This window comes from Mangifera indica, chromosome 12, assembly GCF_011075055.1.
Source record: "Mangifera indica cultivar Alphonso chromosome 12, CATAS_Mindica_2.1, whole genome shotgun sequence".
In the NCBI taxonomy this organism is placed as follows: Eukaryota; Viridiplantae; Streptophyta; class Magnoliopsida; order Sapindales; family Anacardiaceae; genus Mangifera; species Mangifera indica.
The window spans coordinates 1,063,177-1,081,085 of NC_058148.1; the positions used below are offsets into that span (position 1 = coordinate 1,063,177).

The following is a 17,909-nucleotide window of genomic DNA, read 5'->3' on the forward strand; positions in this document are numbered from 1 at the left end:
TCTGGTAATTGCGTTCACTTCAGGGAACAATATTGCCACTACAGGAGCATAAAATAAAATGTGGGGAATATTTTATCTTCCACATTCAAGAAAATATTCTGAATATTACAGAGTTATACTAAATATAGAGTCATTGGGAGTATTATTGAATCTGATGTTCAAATTTATCTTTCAAATTTCTCCACAAATTTAATGGATTTATCATTATATCCATATTTCGGCTTGCAATCCTTCAGGGATATGATGTCAAAAAATAATAGTCTTGTATTTATCCTTCTAGGACATTTTATTTAGTTAGTTTTTCAAAGCTCATAAATTTTTAGGTGGAGACTCATGCAAGCCCATTTAATATTATCCATCTAATTTTAGGAACTTCAGGTTCAATTATTTCATATTTACAAAACTTTTGGTTTTGTAGACAATATATATGAGTTAATCTTTGAAACTTTAGGTTCAAATATTATCTTATATGTACAAAACAACTGATTTTACAAGAGAAATATTAGGATTAATTTTCAAAGCTTTAAGTCCATATATTATCCCATAGCTACAAAACTTCTGGTTTTGTAATTAGTATTCAGAATATTCTAATATGTATTCTAATTATATTTTGGACTTCAAGTCCATATTTTTCACACTTTTGGCAAACTTCAGGTTGCAAAAGTGATATCATTATTAAAATAAAGACTTTGATGAAACTTGGGACTTCCGGCCCATATATATGTATTCTCATGATTTTACAAACTTCAAGTTGTAAATCATAAAACTTGGAACTTCGGGCCCATATATATATTCTCACGATTTTACAAGCTTTAGGTGTAAATCGGATATAAATAAAAATAAAGATTCAAATAAATAAAGATACAAATAAATAAATATTCAAATAAATGGAATACAATAAAAATAAACATTTAAATAATATCAGGACTTCTGGTCCAGATTCTTGGTTTTGTAAACTTCAGGTTACAAGTAATATTTATGACTTCAGGTCGCAAATTTATAATTTTGTAAACTTTGGGTTACGAATGATATTCAGGATTTTAGATCCAGATTCATGATATTCAGGACTGCAGGTCCAGATTCATAATTTTGTAAACTTTAAGTTACAAATAGGATTCAGAACTTCAGGTCCAAATTTATGATATTTCAGACTTCAGGTCTAGATTCAAGAGTTTCAAGACTTCAGGTCTAGATTTACAATTTTGTAAACTTCGGGTTACAAATATTGTATAATTATAAAGAAAAATTAAGCAGAAATATAACAGAAATTAAAAGTCAACTAGATATCATAATTGAGATATCCATATTTATAATATTTAAGCAACATAACGACATAATAGAAAGATATAATATATCTGAACTGATTGTGCTGATAACGTGTTATAAAATTAATTAAGTAAATATGAAAGATAAAAAAGTGAAAGGAAGAAATAGCAAAGGAGAAGAGAGTAAGACTATGAAACTTTATTTCCGGATTAAGAAAAGAGAAGAGAAATCTATATATTTCTCATGAAGAGTAAGGGGGCAGTATTTATAGACATTTGGCTGCCCCATCAGTCATAAAAAATGGCTATGTTTACAGCTAATTTTCCAAGCCAATTTAATACATTCCCATGCTATTTGTCAATATTTAATGCATGTGGTGGAAAATCCACCATATATGCAACAGATTTAAAGTTTTCTCATCACGTACTTTAACGAGCACTTCGCATTACTTATTCCCAGTTAACAATAAATTTAATTATGTAAATAATGGTGCGTATTGGTAAGCTTTATTGCGCTGAGCTTAAGATAGTATTAACTCTAAAGATATTTAACATTCAAGAGACTTTATAGATAAATAAAATAATAAAATATTGAAAATATGATTGGTAACATATTATTTGTTAATAGAATTGCATTTTATTTTTACATACCCAAATAATAAATCAGACTAAATTATAATTTTTCAATTTAGTTTAAAACATAAAACCTTATTAATTAAAAGTATTATATTTTATTTTTTATAGACTTAATTATAAATCAAATTAGTAAAATAATTTGGTTTAATTTGAGATTTTATCAAATACTTTTTTTAATTTGATTTAAATTTTCTTAAACTAAATTAAATCAAAAGTAGACTGCACACATCCCTAGCTCAAGCAACTTACGAGCTGTTTGGTTTCAGTTGTTAAAAATTATTTTGGTAATCTATCTTTTATTCTCTTGTTTGGTTTGTTAGTAATAAAAAATTATAGTAATTTTTTATTACCAATGTTGACATGATAGATAATATATTTGATAATCTGATTAGTACTTTCACCTTAGATATTTAAAGATTATCAAGATAATCTTGATTTTATTATAATTATATTATTATTTATTAATTTTTTGAGACAAAAGTAAATTTATTTTTAATTAATATGACAAATAATATAAAAAATATTTAAAAATAATTATATTCAAGGACATTTAGACAAAATAATTTATTAGTAATATTTTATTACCTTTAACCAAACACAATAATTATTTATATTTATCAAATTTTATCAAATATAGTAATCATTTATACTCAATAATTTTTTAAGTAATTTATCTTTAAGGTAATCTTTTTATTTTGATAATAAAATATTACTTAAACTAAACGCCCTTTTAGGGTAAATCCAAACTCACCCTATAAATAGTTGAAGTGAAATTATAACGAATCTCTTCAAAATCAAGAACTAGAAAACCAGCCCAACAAGAAGCCCAAAAAAATAAAAACTTTGGCAGGCCCAAGTGCAATTCGGGTAACTATCCGATCCAAAACGGAAAAAAAAAAAAAACCCAAACGCACTTGCGCTTGTCGTCTCTTGTCGTCGATCCCCACAAAACCCTAGTTTGGTTCTCTTACCTTTGCCTTTTTCAACTCGCACTAATACAAACTCTCTCTGGCCTTTTGGCAGAGCGCGCGCACTTACAGGTCCCGGTCCTCTCTCTTTCTCTTCGCTGATCGAATTCGCAGAATTCAACTCTTCAAATGAAGAATTTTTTGCATTATTTTCAGCTTTTATTGTAATTTGTCTTTTTTTTTTTAGTTATTTAGTTTTGATTTGATTAGATTTGGTGTGTTTTGTGTGGCGTTTGTCTGTGCAGATCTCAAATTTGAGCGAAACGTTTTTCTGTTAAGCCATGGCTCTGGTGAGGTTCTGTGAGACTTTGTAATGGCTCATTTCTTATATTTTTCTTTGTAAAATATAATTTTAGACGATTAAACATTAGATTGAAGCTAGATCGAAGTGACATTCTCTATCTGTTGTAGTCATTGAGTGTAATTAGTGAAAAGGGATTAATATGCATTATGTTGTTCGGTTCATGCGTTTCATTTCATTGATTGAATGTTGAATTGGATTGGACTAGGAGTGAGTATTGAAGTAACTAATAATTTAGTGACTAATGAGTTGGAGAGTTTCTCTTATAAATCATGTGCTCCTAAGAGAGTTATAATTGCGATATTCTGAGCTATCAACTAATTATTTGTACACTTAGATTTTCTGGATCTGTTTTGTTCCTTGGTTTCACATTGAAAAGGGAAAATAAACATCTTTTTCCTGTATGATTCACTGTGCAGGCCTTGTATGCTATAAAGGGACACAAAAGTGGATTCAAGGCACTCATTGCTGCAGAGTACAGTGGTGTGCAAGTCAAATTGGTCGATAATTTTGAGATGGGTGTCACAAATAAGAGCCCTGAGTATCTCAAGATGAACCCGATTGGGAAGGTAACATGTAGATTACAATACATAGCTGCTGTAGATCATGGGTTTTGTGAATTTCCTGATTTTGTTGTAACCACTAAGCAATGATATTTGATTTCAGGTTCCTGTGTTGAAGACACCTGATGGTGCTGTATTTGAGAGCAATGCCATAGCAAGATATGGTGTGACCTTGCTCTTTCACTCTCGCTTCACCATTTTATGGTACTCATACAGGTTGATCATATTGAAACACATGGTTTATATTGTTGTTTGCAGTTGCCCGCGCGAACACTGACTGTACTCTCTATGGTTCTTCTCTGATTGATTATGTAAGATACTTTTGTCAGTTTTGTGCTGTGAGCCTAAGCCTTGTTTTCTTTGTCTTAACCTTGAATGACTCTTATGTTTCTCATCTACGTGGTTCATTAGGCCCATGTTGAGCAGTGGATTGATTTTTCTTCACTGGAGATTGATGCTAATATCATGATTTGGTTGAGACCAAGAATCGAACATGCTATGTACCTTCCACCAGTGAGTTATAGTCCATAACTTGTTCATGTTTCTCTCCAACTGGTCACATGTCAAAATGTTACTTCATTAATCTCCAGAAATAAATATTTTCCATGTGTTCAAGTTAGCTTTTTCCAAATTGTGCATTTGTTCTCTCTCTCTCTCTCTTTTGGAATGGTAGTTGACCATACTTCTTTTTCCTTGGAATGAATTCATTTGCTATTTGTATACAAAAAAAAAAAAAAAAACCAGCTTTGGCTTCTTGTTCCTTTATAATAGCATCTTATCTTAGGATTTCTTCTACTTGTGAGTCAGTGACTGCATGGATGGTGTTTCCAAATGCCAACTGTTTTACTTTTACTTGGAGCCTTGTGTGAACTTATCCCTTTTGGGAATATTTATTTTTTATGAGACGAAACTTTAAAAGTTATATTGATAAAGAGTGATCTCTGTAGAATAGCCCCCAAAGCTAATTTACTGTTTAGTGAATGAAGAAAAAGAGCTATACAGCTTAGAAGTTTGGTGAAGGGTGTTTAATGTAACAAACTGAGCACACTATTTACATTACTATCTACATAGTATTTTTTTGAAGAAAGCTTTATCAATGTTTAGATACATGTACCACTTCTATTCAATATGTGACTGCATACTTAGTTTGGGCTGATCTTGTGGGTTTTTTTTTTCCTGTTTCACGTGAAGGCTGAAGAAGCAGCTATTACTGCTCTGAAGAGAGCATTGGGTGCTTTGAATTCTTACTTGGCTTCAAACACATACTTGGTTGGGCACTCTGTCACCCTGGCTGACATTGTGATGACTTGCAACTTGTACTTTGGATTTATACATCTCATGACAAAGAGTTTTACCGCTGAGTTCCCACATGTAGAGAGATACTTTTGGACCATGGTTAACCAACCAAATTTTAAAAAGATTATGGGTGATGTAAAGCAAACTGATTCGGTTCCAGCTATTCAGTCTGCAAAGAAGCCTGCACCAGCAAAGGAATCTGCCAAACCAAAGCCCAAACAGGAGCCAAAGAAAGAAAAGCAAGCACCACAGCCCAAAGCTGAAGCTGCTGCGGAGGAAGAGGCACCAAAGCCCAAGCCAAAGAACCCTCTTGATCTGCTGCCCCCTAGTAAGATGATACTAGATGATTGGAAGAGGCTGTACTCGAATACTAAGACGAACTTCCGTGAAGTTGCCATTAAAGGTATTTGACTCTGTCCTCTTATAGCATTAACATGTTCAACTATAAATTCTGGATACTCTTATCAAAAGCTATGCACATAATGTATACATGTTTTCATGGTCTAGTTTATTTGGATTCATCATTTTTGCTTATTACAGAAATAAAACATAAGATGTCTCTATATCATTGTTATTCATGGTTTGAATATAATTTGTGATCAGGATTTTGGGAAATGTACGATCCCAAGGGTTATTCACTATGGTTCTGTGATTACAAATACAATGAGGAGAACACTGTATCATTTGTCACTCTGAACAAGGTTGGTGGATTTCTTCAAAGAATGGATCTTGCTCGCAAGTATGCATTTGGAAAGATGCTAGTGATTGGCTCTGAGCCTCCATTCAAAGTGAAGGGGCTGTGGCTGTTCCGTGGGCAAGAAATTCCACAATTTGTCATTGATGAGTGCTATGACATGGAGTTGTATGAATGGAAGAAGGTTGACATCTCAGATGAAGTGCAAAAGGAACGCGTGAATCAGATGATTGAAGATCAAGAGCCTTTTGAGGGAGAGGCTCTTCTGGATGCAAAATGCTTCAAGTGATAATTCTTAAATTATTTATCTAGCGAAGTGTTTGTGTTTGTGTTTATGTTTATGTTTTGGTTTTTTGGTAGGGTATGCTTGTGTTTGGTAATTTAGAAGAATTGAGGTCTGGTATTTTGTGATATAGTATATATTCTGTCAGCAGCTTTGAGCTTCCTTTTTGTACAATTTTGAATATGTATGCTTTGTAATGTGGATAGGGAAAGTCTCATTTTTGTGTTATTTTTCATTGGATTGATGAGCGAGCGAAGATTTAGTGTTTAGTATTTTTGAAGGATAAGTGGTGTTATCATACTAGTTAGTTATAAACCTAATTTCTTGTAGTGGTATTATCGACTTAGAAATATTTGCCCTCGTGCTTTAGTAGAATGATGAATTTTCATTTTCTAACTTTAAAAAGGCTGAATATTATTAACTCATAAACTGCTATTAGAAATAAAGATGCCTTAGTTATTGTACTCAGTATTATTAAATTAGGGGGTGCATTTCGCACGTGTTCTCAAAAAACAACAATAAAATAGTAATAGTTTAGTATATTTATTTACTCTTATCATTTTATCGAACTGGTCGTGTGTATAAAATTTGAGGGATTTAACCTTGTTTTTACTACAGAATGTCGACATGAAATGGACAAATTTATTTATTTGGTTTAACATAAACTTGTGTTAATTCCTCTATTTTTTTAATTTTATTTTGGTTTATCATTTATGTTTAATATGCTAATAAAATAATTAGTATTAATTACAATTTGGATTTTTTATATATATAAAATTTAAGAAAATTAAAGTAAATAGCCATTTTGCCCCTCTTTAAGGAAAAATGTCCACTTTTCATATTCTAAGCAAAAATGCTCTAAATATTTTTTAAAATATCAAAACTACCTTTCACCACTTCTATACAAACTCTTCATTACATATATTTCTTATATTATTCAAACACTCATTTTCACTCTCATTTTAACTCAATATTTGATACTATAGGTTTGTTTAAAAAAAAAATTCGTATTTCTAAATTTAAATAAAAAAAATCAATTCGTGAGAAAAAAAATATTTATACGAATCTTAACTCAAAACTTAATTTTATTTGTTAAATCTAGTTCGTATTTTATTAAAGGGAATATTTTGATAATTGATAATAATTTAGCGGTTAAACAAAATATTAAAAAAATGAGGGTATTTTGATATTAAATAAAGTATGAAGGTTTTAAATGAAATGTTATGAATAGAGAGATGCATTTCGATATAAGATAACATACGACGGTGTTGAATGAAATGTTAGATAATTATAGGGGATTAAATGAAATATGAGAAAAATATGGTATTTTGATATTAAACATTATAAAACACTTTTAGATGAAATGTTAGAAGTAGATAGATACATTTTGACATAACATAATATATGAGGGTGTTAAATAAAATGTTAAGTAATTATAAAGGGTTAAATGAAATGTTAGAAAAATATGAGAGGGTATTTTGATATTAAACATTGTAAGAAGGTTTTTTTTTTTTGTTTATCTTGAGACTATTGGTGAAACATTCTAGCTTCATTGAAAGTTGTGGATTTCTCTAGTTTTTATATTTAAGCATACTGATTAAAGAGAAACCATAATAGGGACTGACAAGTGATAATATATTTTTTTGATCACTTTTGAATGTTATTTCGTCACATTTCCAAATTAGTGATCCATGTGATATGGTTGTGAGTAATTGTAATCATCAATGTCTTATGTTGTTATGAAACATATAGACTATATTTGTTTCCCTAAAAATAATCATATTGATAGGATTGTCGGGCTAAAGTGATGTTTTTGGACTACATTGTTTTTCTTAAAATAAGTGACCACTTTAAAATTTAAAATGTCTTTTACCTAAGAAAAAAATGTTTTCTTTTCTTAAAAATTGATAATCAATGTTGCCTAAGTGAGAGAATGTTGAAATTTCTTATGTGGGCTTATATTGATTATGCTTTTAATTTTATTAAAATAAAATCGAGTAAATGCATAGTCTAGAATCACTTTCTTAGGTATTATATGATCATTTTGTAAATCCTATTACACTTTATATTGGTCTTTTTAATTTAGAAGAAAAGTGTGAGCTGTTATAGTCTATTGGGTTTTAATGGGAAGACTTAATAAACTTATTATTTAAAAAAAGCTATGTCCCCTTCCCAAACAGACATACGATACTTTTACCTCATTCCAAAAACTATCGCTTTTAGTCATTGTTACTGGGAAGGAAGATTAGCCTATAGATTGATATTCAATCATAGGTTTTTGCATCAAATCAATTTACTTGGGGAAATGGCTCAATCAGGTTTCTCTAAAATGCTATTATTTCAATTAAAATGTTTTATAGCCTTGTGTCTGAGATTATTGAATTGATCTGTGAAACTTTGGTTATGAAAATTCTTTAGTCAATTCATATCTTTCTTTCATAATTTTTTTGCACTTATCCTTGGTTTAAAGGAGTAAACATTGAAACACATTATGGAGAAGGAAGTTTAAATCCTACATTACACGGTAAACCGAAAGCAACTAATAAGACTTACTTTATTTGCAATTGTAGCAATTATCACGTTCACATTTCAACCCGTCTTAAATTAGCCTATAATAAAATGTTGTTCTTGGTAAATTACTATTGTCGAAACGAGTTGAGAGTTTGCTTTGCTAATCCAGTTCGCAACTTTAACTGCAAAATGAACACAAGTCAAATTGATATAACAAAACTAACTGTTCCATTGAAAACCCAACCAAAGCCAGATTTCATATATAATTTTGAAAGCTCCCTTTACTTGATCAAGTCAAAGAAGATTAATTACCCTCTAATACACTTGAATAAACTCACAAATTCTCTCAAGATTAATTTCTTATATGAGACTAAAGACATACAACACTTCTTATAGGCATTTCAACAAACACAAGGGGACATCATCAAATTTCTCACCATTTATTTAGACCCAAATAGATAATTAAAAATCAATATGTGTTTATTGTATAATGTTGAATTTAATTAAAGTAAATCATTTTGAAAAAAAATCCAATTAAATAAATAATATAATGTTTTAAAATTACGTAATATAAGATCTACTTTTAAAGTTTCTAAATTTAACTTTCAGATAACAACTTTTGTGTTGCTGAAATTTCTTTTACTAATTAACTAATATATACAATTTTGAGTTTTATACAAGATAATTTACGATAGCAATAGTTAGAATTGGCTAAACAATTTTGCTCTCCACTACAATGAGGATAATTAAAAAGTTTTTTGATAGGAAAGTGTTTTAACAAAGTGTGGACAAAGTTTTACTAAAAAATTGCACATACAATTGACGAATGGTGTTATGTATCTGATTTGCTAATTGTTTATGTCATACTACCCTTTTACAAGATGAAGAGGAATGGTTGCAATTTTATTTGTTACAATTAAAATTAAAAATTAAAAATAACTTCATAATTTGTCACGTGGGAAATAAGACAACAATTTTGCCCCTTTATGGTAGAAAGTTATTGCTTTTCATTATGTATATGAGATACAAATTGAATTCAAGTTGCTAGGTTGCTTTCTTTAGGTGCGAGATGTTTACCTAAATGTCGAGTTGTTGGTCACTATTGTTATTGCTAATCGCTTCTTTGGGAGTTTTACTATATGTTATTTCATATTTATGATCATAGCCTATTCTCAAAGTTTGAAAATATATTTAAATACCTTTTTCCCTAACTTTTTATATCGTCATTCATGGTAAATAATAAAAAAGTGTTTACGGTAAAATGACTTGAACTTTGTGTTTTTCACATATATTTGAAAATAAAAAAACATACTTTGATTCATTGTATTTTGAAACGTATAAACTATAAAGAGAATTGATGAAAAATTTGTATATGTTGATGTCTCTTACTTGGTCCATTTACTTAATGATGAATAAAAAAAAATTAAGTTTTTCTATCTGTATGTGGTTGTTGTTAGTGTGTCTTGTGTTATAATATAAGGAGTATAGAAAGGACCAAACTCTTATTTATAGAGTTAATTGTAACTCCCATTGTAAATTACATCTTTACAAAGAGTCGAGTCTTTTCATTAGTAAAAAGTTCATTTTTTCATTAGAAAAAGTTACATCTTTACATTAGTCAATAGAATTTAGGTATTGAAAATCTTATTAAATATTAATTATTGATTATTTTATCAAATGGATAAAATTATATTTGATAAAATAAAATTTTAATTTCATATGAGTCATAAATCTTACATAGTGTACATAGGAATTTGTGATATAATTTTATATTTTGAAGGTTTATTTAAGCAAAATAATAACACTTTGAGGTATTAAAATATTGCATTTTTTATATTGAAAAAGCTTAACTTTGTTTTTCTTTGTATTGAAAGAATCAAACTTTCTATTTTGTGTTGGGCATAAATTCATGTCTCTATCTATGCACTAAATCAAAATGTACAAAAATAGAAACAAAATATAATTAGCGGAATATAAAACTACTAACCTCTCATCATTACTTGATAATTTGTTGCAAATTAAGCCTTTTAAATGTGTTTTTATTTTTGTCTTTCAAGTGATTCAATTTCATAGAGAAATGGTGTATGTGTAAATTTTTTGAAAAAGCTCACCCAAGGATTATGTCTGTGTTTATATCCAATCCCCATTAAAGATGGAAACTGAAGGATGTGGAGTTATGGACCACATACCATTAACTAGAAGAAGTGAGCAATTACGTGGAAATAATTCATGGAAGAGAAACCGTCATTCTCCCACTTGGTCCATAATCCATGAATTCAATTACTGAAGTAAATAAATAAAATACATAAATCATGACGATAAGTCCTTTAAGAACGAGTATTATCTTCCATGTGTCACAATGTATCCATTTATTTATAACTTAATGAATAAACATTATGTTTATTCTAGGTCCAAAATTGATTGTTATTCTTAACAAAAATGTTCACATAAAAATGAGAAAAACAAATCAATTGAATACTAAATAAAATTTTATTATTCAAAAATGTATATATATCAATTATATGATGGAACCAACTCGCATCGCAATTATAACATGGGACCAACTCTTATTCGCTCTAAATGATCCTTAAAACTTTTTGGTGGCATGCCTTTTGTCAAAGGATCAACAATCATCAATTTAGTGCTGAAGTGTTCAATGACTACTTTATTCTCTTTTATGCATTCCTTTATGACTAAATACTTAATGTCGATATGCTTATTTGGACTACTACTTTTTTTATTTTTAGCTAGGAAAACAACAACTAAATTGTCATAATAAATTTTTATTGACTTGGAAATAGAGTCAACAACCTAAGCATAGATATGAAACTCTTTAACCATACACAATGTGATGTAGCCTCAAAACATGAAACAAATTCTGCCTTAATGGTAAATGTAGCATTCAATGATTGTTTGACACTCTTCTAGTATATGGCTCTGTTGGCAAACATGAAAATGTATATAAATGTTGATTTTCTTGAATCAATATAGCCAACAAAATTTGAATAAGAGTAATCAACTATCTCTAAATTATCATTTCGTTTATACATAAACATGTATTCTTTGGTCTCTTGAAGGTATTGCATGACTTTCTTTGTACCTCTCTAGTGGTCTATACATGGGTTACTTTAATATCTTCCTTGTTGACTCAAGAAGTCATTATACTCTTATTTTGATGATAACAAACTAATATATCCCTAAGCATATTGACTAATGATTTTACTTGAGTGTGAGTTTAGATTGCAAGAATTTACTTAATGCACTTAAAGGAGTTTCAAGATGAAAATGAAAGACAAGACTCAAGTGAAAAATTTTTGAAGATTTGAAGAAAAACTCAAGTTTAGGTAGATATGTTTGTAATTTGGAGTATTCGTTTTGATTAGAATATTTATTTGCATGTGAAAGCTCACTTAAACAACCTATTCTCATATCTTTCATATTTTGGGTTAAAATGTTGTTTTTCAAACTTATTGGGTTAAGCCAAATTGTTACCAAAGTTTATTAACTCATTTAAAATGATGGAGTTTTGTGAACTATATTTTCATATCTTAAAGTTGGTTTTGAAAGAATTTTCAAAAACTGGTTAAATTATCACTTTTCAAAGTTTTAAGGGTTACATTACAATTTTTAAAAATTCAAGGGGTAAAATAAATAAAATTTGGTTGACCAAATTTGACAAACTGAATTCTTCGATGATAGCTTTCGAATTATTCAAAAGCCATATATTTTGGCTTTCAGAAATTTGGTTGACCGAATTAAGTTCAGTCGACCAAATTTTGCTTTGAATTTTCTAACGGCTAGTGCCACGTAGGCACCACAGGAGTACTACATCACATTCGGTTGATCGAATTACATCCAATCAACCAAATTTTATGTTTTCTGAAAAATTAAAATGACTAGTTTTTGTACACAACAACTTTCCTCATTTTCTTCTATATAAGCTCAATCAAATTTATTTGTAAAGGACTTTTGCCACCAAGAACTTTCATATATTTGAGAGCAAATTCATCTTGAGCTATTCATTTGCAAATTCTCTTCTTCATTCAAAACCCTTGCTCATATACTTTATAATTTTATTTGTATTGGGTTGTACTAAGCTTAAACTTTCACATACACTCTTTGAGAGAGACTATTTTTCAAATTCCTACTAAAATTCGTACTATAAAAAAGTAAGGTTCACTTTTAGAGAGATTAGAAAATTTTTGAGTGAGAAAAATTGAGCTCTAGCATTTGTAAAGGTTAATAGCACCTTGGAAGCTATTTTGTTGTGAAGAAAAACTTGGTTGAGTTTTTGTCAACCAAGGATTAGAGGAATACTCCAAGAGAGATAGCTTAGAAGAATGGACGTATGCCGGATTGTGCCAAACCACTATATATCGCCTGTTTAATTTTCTCTTCCCTCAAACTTATATTTTATGTTATATTCTTTTGATTGTATTGATTATTTGAAATATTTTTGTTATTCTTATAAACTGCATTAAAACTAGACAACAATCATTAATTTGAATAAATTAGTTTAATTCTCTAATGTGGTAAAGATTATTTTAGATTGCCTAATTCACACCCCCTCTTAGGCCATTCGGTTCTTCATTCCTAACATCTTAACAACAAATGCAATGTCAAGCCTTGTGTAGACTTGAGCATACATCATATTTCCAATAGCTAAAACATAAAGAATGTTCTGCATTTGTTCCTTTTCAAGTTCATTTTTAGGGCATTAGTTCAAATTGAACTTATCACCCTTCACAATGGGTGATACTTGGTGAACAATCTTTCATCCGAAATCTCTCTAAAAACTTTGTTAATATAGGTTTCTTAAGACAAACCTAAAATACCTTTAGGTTTGTTCCTACGGATCTTAATGCCAATGACATAAGACACCTGACCCATATCTTTTATATGAAAGTTTTTAAAGAGGAATTACTTCACCTCATAAAACAACCTTTTATCATTGGTTACAAGTAGAATATCATCCATATATAAAACAAAGAAACAAATTTTACTCCTATTAACCTTTCAGTATATGTACTAACCCATGATGTTCTCTACGAAATCAAATGAAGAGATGACCTCATGAGATTTTAAATACCATTAATGAGAGACTTGTTTCAATCCATATATGAATTTCTTAAGCTTGTAGACCAAATGCTCACTATCATTAGAGGAGAATCCTTCAAGTTGTTTTATATATACTCTTCCTATAGATCCTCGTTGAGGTATGCCATTTTCACATCCATATGATGTAGTGGGCCACCAATGCCATAATTATACGAAAAAAATCTTTTTTAGATACAGGAGAAAAAGTCTCAATGTAATTGACTTCCTCATTTTTGAGTGAAACGCTTAATAATGAGTTTTGCTTTATATCTCTCAATGTTACTTACTGGGTCTTTTTTTGTTTTGAAGACTCATTTACATACAATGACCTTTGCCTCATTAGGTAACTCTACAAAATCTCAGACTCCATTACTCTTTATAGATTGCATCTCATCCTTTATGACATTGTTGTACTATAAAATAGATTTACTATAGTCCATCGCTTGTAAAAACATGATGAGATCATCTTTGCTCCTAAATTTTTGTAACTTCTTGTAAATACACAATATAATTGCTAGAAGTTGTCGATTTCCTTATCTTAGTTTATCTTCTTAATGTTGTATCAATATCCTTCTATGGAGTAAATTATACAACTGATGGTTTAACAGTATTTGGAAATTATTGAATAACTTGATCTACTAGACTATTATCAGTAATTTGTGGAACTTTAATTATTGGTTGTTCAACATCCATTTAAAGTTAAGAGGTGTTATAAATAACAATTAGTCTATTACTTAAAAAAATGGTTAAACATCTGACTGATCTCTTAGAAATTAAGTCTTGAGACTAACTGCTCTTACTAATCAAGTCATTCTTAAGAAATTTTGCGTTTCAAGATTTCATAATTCTAATGCTATGTGATGGACAGTAAAATTTATAACTCTTAGACTTTTCGACATATCTAATGAAATACCCATTTATAGTCCTTGGGTCTAATTTCTTTTCATATGGATTATAAACTCTTACTTCAGATAGACATCTCTAAACGCATATATGTCTCAAACTCGATTTCCAACCTTTAAATAACTTAAATGGTATTTTAGAAACAACTTAGTTGGAACTTAGTTTAATACATACACAACCGTTTTAAGAGCTTCAGACCACAATGATTTAGGTAGTTTGGAGCTATTAAGCATATTTCATACCATGTCCAATAAAGTTCAGTTTTTTATTTTTGCTACACCATTTTGGTATGAAAAACCAGACATAGTGTATTAAACAATTATCTTATGCTCTTTAAGAAAACCTTGCAAACAGACTAGGTGTTTATCCATCTTAAGTGTATCTACCATAATATTTGTCACCTCTATCTGATCTCACGATTTTATTTTGTTTTTCAAATTGTTTCTCTACTTTTACCTTGAAAACCTTAAAGACATCTAATGTTTCATTCTTGTTATGAAACATGTTGACATACATATATCATGAATAATCATCAATAAATGAGGTGAAGTATTTGTGATCATAAATGTCCATATCTGGACAACAAATATATGTATGTATGATTTCTAATATGTCTAAATAAAGTGCACAAGGAAAGATTTAGACATATCAATCTCAAGAGCCTTTAATTGAGCTGTTATATCCTCATTTACATGATGTGTTCATGCACACCTTTAACATTGGTAAGCTTCATTGACGATAACTTTGTCATAAAAGTTTTGGCAAGAGCTTTATCTGAAGACTGAAACTTGTCATCAATAGCCCTCAGTAAATACCTGACATTGTTACACTTATAGATTGAACCACAAATACTAGTAAATATGTGTGTCTTGATGAATATCATACTTAACCGATTAGATTGCTCCTATCATTCATATAGGGCAACTTCAACTTGAGTGCTAGTTTCTATAGGTGTAGGTGGTTCATCCTTCCTAGTGGCATAATCAATGTCCATATACCATAATTAAAGAAGAGCTCTCTCCTTCTAAACCTTATAGTTACCATTACTTAAATAAAAAACATCACACACATTATCAGTGAAATTCATAGGTTGTATAACTACAAACAAATATAAACATACATACTTAAATCACAAAATTTGAGGCATACAAAAATCACATATCATGTTTTGCCAATGTATAAGCATGATGCAAACATATAAACCACATAACATAAACACTTCTTATGAGTTAAGTTTTTAATTTAAATAGACTTATATACATATACAAAACTGTATAATAAAATTACCAAATTATATAATTTTTCTTAATTTTTGTGGATAAATTAAGAAAAATAATTTGTTATTTTATCCTAATTATGTAAGAATCATGTATATGGTCTCTATCTAAGCATATATATATACTGAATATGCAAGATAGAAACCAAAACTAAATTGCGGAATATTAAACACTAACCTCCAGCCATTGCTTGACGATTTGATGCAGAATAATCGTCTGGAATTGTTCTGAACCTTCGTCTTCCAGGTGATCTCTTTTTCTCATAGAATGGTGTATATTTTCAGTGTAGAAAAAGCTCACCCAGGGACCCTATTTATAGCCTGAAGAAGCATTCTACCATCAAGAATGCTACGCAAATTGTGGAGTTATGACATGGGAGTTACAGACCATTACACCATGAAGAAGTAACTGCATGAAGCAGTTACCATTATCCCATGAAGAGGTAACTGCTGCAGTTACCATGCATGAAGCCATGAAGAAAGCAGTTACCATGCATGAAGCCATGAAGAAAGCAGTTACCATGCATGAAGCCATGAAGAAAGAAAAAACTAACATTCTCCCACTTGGTCTGTAACCCATCAATCCACATACTGAAGTAAAGAAATAAAATACATGAATCATGGCGATAAGTCCTCTAAGAACGAGTATTATCTTCCATGTATCACGATGTATTCATTCCTTTATGACTTAATGAATAAACCTTATGTTTATTCTAGGTCCAAAATTGATTATTTTCTCAACCAAAATGTGCACATAAAATGAGAAAACTTAATCAATTGAAAAACTGAATAATTTTATTATAGAAAATGTATATACATCAAATCACATGATGGAACTCACTACCATCACTATTACTACATGAGACCAACTCCCATTCGCTCTACATGATCCTTAAAACTTTTTGGTGGCATGCCTTTTGTCAAAGGATCGGCTATCATCAATTCAGTGCTGACGTGTTCAATGACCACTTTATTTTCTTTTACACGTTCCTTAATGGCTAAATACTTAATGTCGATATGTTTACTTCGACTACTACTTTTATTATTTTTAGCCAAGAAAACAGCAGCTGAATTGTCACAATAAATTTTTAACGGCTTAGAAATAGAATCCACAATCCTAAGCCTAGATATGAAACTCTTCAACCATACACCATGTGATGTAGCCTCAAAACAAGAAACGAACTCAGCCTCCATGGTAGATGTAGCAATCAATGACTGCTTAGCACTCCTCCAAGATATGGCTCCGCCGGCTAACAAGAAAATATATCCAGATGTTGATTTTCTTGAATCAACACAGCCGGCAAAATCCGAATCGGAGTAACCAACTACCTCTAAATTATCAGTTCGTTTATATATAAGCATGTATTCTTTGGTCCCTTGAAGGTACCGCATCACTTTCTTTGCAGCTCTCCAGTGGTCTATACCTGGGTTACTCTGATATCTTCCTAACATCCCAATAGCAAATGCAATATCAGGTCTTGTGCAAACCTGAGCATACATAAGGCTTCCAATAGCTGAAGCATAGGGAATGTTCTGCATTTGTTCCTTTTCAAGTTCATTTTTAGGGCATTGGTTCAAATTGAACTTATCACCCTTCACAATTGGTGCTATACTCGGCGAACAATCTTTCATCCGAAATCTTTCTAAAACTTTGTTGATATAGGTTTCTTGAGATAGACCTAGTATGCCTTGAGGTCTGTTCCTATGAATCTTAATGCCAATGACATAAGACGCTTCACCCATATCTTTCATATCAAAGTTTTTAGAGAGAAATTGTTTCACCTCATAAAGCAATCCTTTATCATTGGTTGCAAGTAATATATCATCCACATATAGAACAAGGAAACAAATTTTACTCCCACTGACCTTCTGGTATATACATTGATCCATGATATTCTCTTCAAAACCAAATGAAGAGATAACCTCATGGAATTTCAAATACCATTGACGGGATGCTTGTTTCAATCCATATATGGACTTCCTAAGCTTGCACACCAATTGCTCACCATCACTAGAGGAGAATCCTTCAGGTTGTTTCATATATACCTCTTCCTCTAAATCTCCATTGAGGAATGCCGTTTTCACATCCATTTGATGCAGTTCTAAGTCAAAATGG

At 30.3% G+C, this 17,909-nt stretch overlaps 1 protein-coding gene across 1 annotated transcript; it reads left to right on the forward strand.

Moving 5' to 3' along the window:
* Positions 1–2,825: 2,825 nt before the first annotated feature.
* Positions 2,826–6,234, forward strand: LOC123193381 (elongation factor 1-gamma-like). The gene is made up of 8 exons (XM_044606330.1): positions 2,826–2,941; positions 3,115–3,159; positions 3,590–3,739; positions 3,837–3,897; positions 3,992–4,044; positions 4,145–4,246; positions 4,925–5,432; positions 5,633–6,234. Exons 2-8 carry the CDS (start codon positions 3,151–3,153, stop codon positions 6,010–6,012), a joined length of 1,263 nt encoding a protein of 420 aa, XP_044462265.1. The 5' UTR covers positions 2,826–2,941; positions 3,115–3,150; the 3' UTR covers positions 6,013–6,234.
* The last annotated feature ends 11,675 nt before the right edge of the window (positions 6,235–17,909 follow it).